The sequence below is a fragment of the Rhinopithecus bieti genome, unplaced genomic scaffold (assembly GCF_001698545.2).
Source record: "Rhinopithecus bieti isolate Rb0 unplaced genomic scaffold, ASM169854v2 scaffold_4999, whole genome shotgun sequence".
NCBI classification, from domain to species: Eukaryota; Metazoa; Chordata; class Mammalia; order Primates; family Cercopithecidae; genus Rhinopithecus; species Rhinopithecus bieti.
The window spans coordinates 1362-3034 of NW_016804528.1; the positions used below are offsets into that span (position 1 = coordinate 1362).

At 40.0% G+C, this 1673-nt stretch overlaps 1 protein-coding gene across 1 annotated transcript in view; it reads left to right on the forward strand.

Moving 5' to 3' along the window:
- The first annotated feature begins 202 nt into the window (after positions 1 to 202).
- The window catches only part of INPP1 (inositol polyphosphate-1-phosphatase), a 12342-nt gene continuing 10871 nt past the window's right edge, over positions 203 to 1673 (forward strand). The window contains exons 1-2 of the mRNA XM_017868908.1: positions 203 to 296; positions 637 to 904. Of these exons, the coding sequence (XP_017724397.1) occupies positions 701 to 904 (204 nt within the window). The 5' untranslated portion in view covers positions 203 to 296; positions 637 to 700. The remainder of the gene's footprint in view (positions 297 to 636; positions 905 to 1673) is intronic.

The window sequence follows — 1673 nt, forward strand, 5'->3', positions numbered from 1 at the left end:
AATTAGCCTGGTGTGGTGGCAGGCACCTGTGGTCTCAGCTGCTGGGGAGGCTGAGGCAGGAGAATTGTATGCACCCCGGAGGTGGAGCTTGCAGTGAGCCGAGGTCGCGCCACTGCACTCCAGCCTGGGCGACAGAGCAAGACTCCATCTCAAAAAAAAAAAGAAAAGAAAGAAAGAAAGAAAGTTGCCCTGGAACTGACAGCGTAAGTCCTCATCCATTTCTTCTCCCTTCTTCCCACAGGGTGAAAGAAAGCACTACTTCAATACTGCTGCTAAGCCTATGTGATCATTCTAAGGTCATTACAAGAATTTGGCTTGCCTTTAGCATTGGGCTTGTGTGTCCATCTGCCTGTCTCTCTAGGAATTTAGATTTTCATTCAAAGATTTTTCTGTCACTGAGAATTTAATTTTTGGTATATTTTTGAGAGTGTAAATTTCTTTTCAAGATTTAAAACAATAAGCTTCAAATTTTAGATTATATCTAGAGTCTTCCACACTGAGGATGTGAAGATGATATAGACTAGTTGTTCACCAGGCTGACCAGGTTGACTGCCAGATGGGTTGTTGGTAGTGCCAGAGGCACCCTGACATCACTCTCTGAACTGCTTTCTCTTTCACGTTCTTGTATTTTTCCAGCTGACGGCCCAGAGGGTGGGTGCCAATTCCACCAGCAGCTGCAACTGAAAAGCAAGGTTCAGAAATGTCAGATATCCTCCGGGAACTGCTCTGTGTCTCTGAGAAGGCTGCTAACATTGCCCGGGCATGCAGGCAGCAGGAAGCCCTCTTCCAGCTGTTGATAGAAGAAAAGAAAGAGGAAGAAAAGAACAAGAAGTTTGCAGTTGACTTCAAGACACTGGCTGATGTACTGGTACAGGAAGTTATAAAACAGAATATGGAGAACAAGGTAAGAAAGGTCACAGCCAAGATAATTGCAAAATAGTTGCATCTGTGGCTTTCCCGGTCATAGAATAGCATGCCTTTTATGCCTCACCTCTATCATTGTACTAGCACCTTGAATTCAGGTAAACATATTGGATTTTTTTCCTCCTTGTCATGATTACAATACTGATAAAATGTTCATTGCAGGAAATCTTTAAAATACAGAAAATCAAATAAGAAAATAAAAATCACTCACAATTCTAATACCTAGAAATATACACTTCAGTATAGAACCTTTCATTTACTAATGAATTTCTTTTTAATAAATAATACATATTTTCTGGAAAATAAGCAAAAATAAGAACTCTCTTAGTCCCACCACTGGAGAAAACCACAGCTATGCTTTACTAAATATTATAACATTTTCCTTCTGTGTGTATGTATGTACATGACCCATACGATGTATTGCAACAGAAATGAGAGCGCACTGCTTTTTTTTTTTTTTTTTAACTTGATATATTAAGTTCTACCTTGTGGATCTCATCATTTGTATAGTGGTTGCTTCAGTTATGAGATTGTACCTGGAGACTTAAAGTCTCCTTTATTCTGGTAGAAAAATATTGTTCTTTGTTATAAACATGTAAACATGTTAATATGTTAATATAACAATGATTGCAACTCTAACTCTCTGGAGCTGACTAGAGAAAGAAACTGTGTTAATAAATAGAAATAATAGGCCGGGCGCGGTGGCTCACGCCTGTAATCCCAGCACTTTGGGAGGCCGAGGCGGGCGG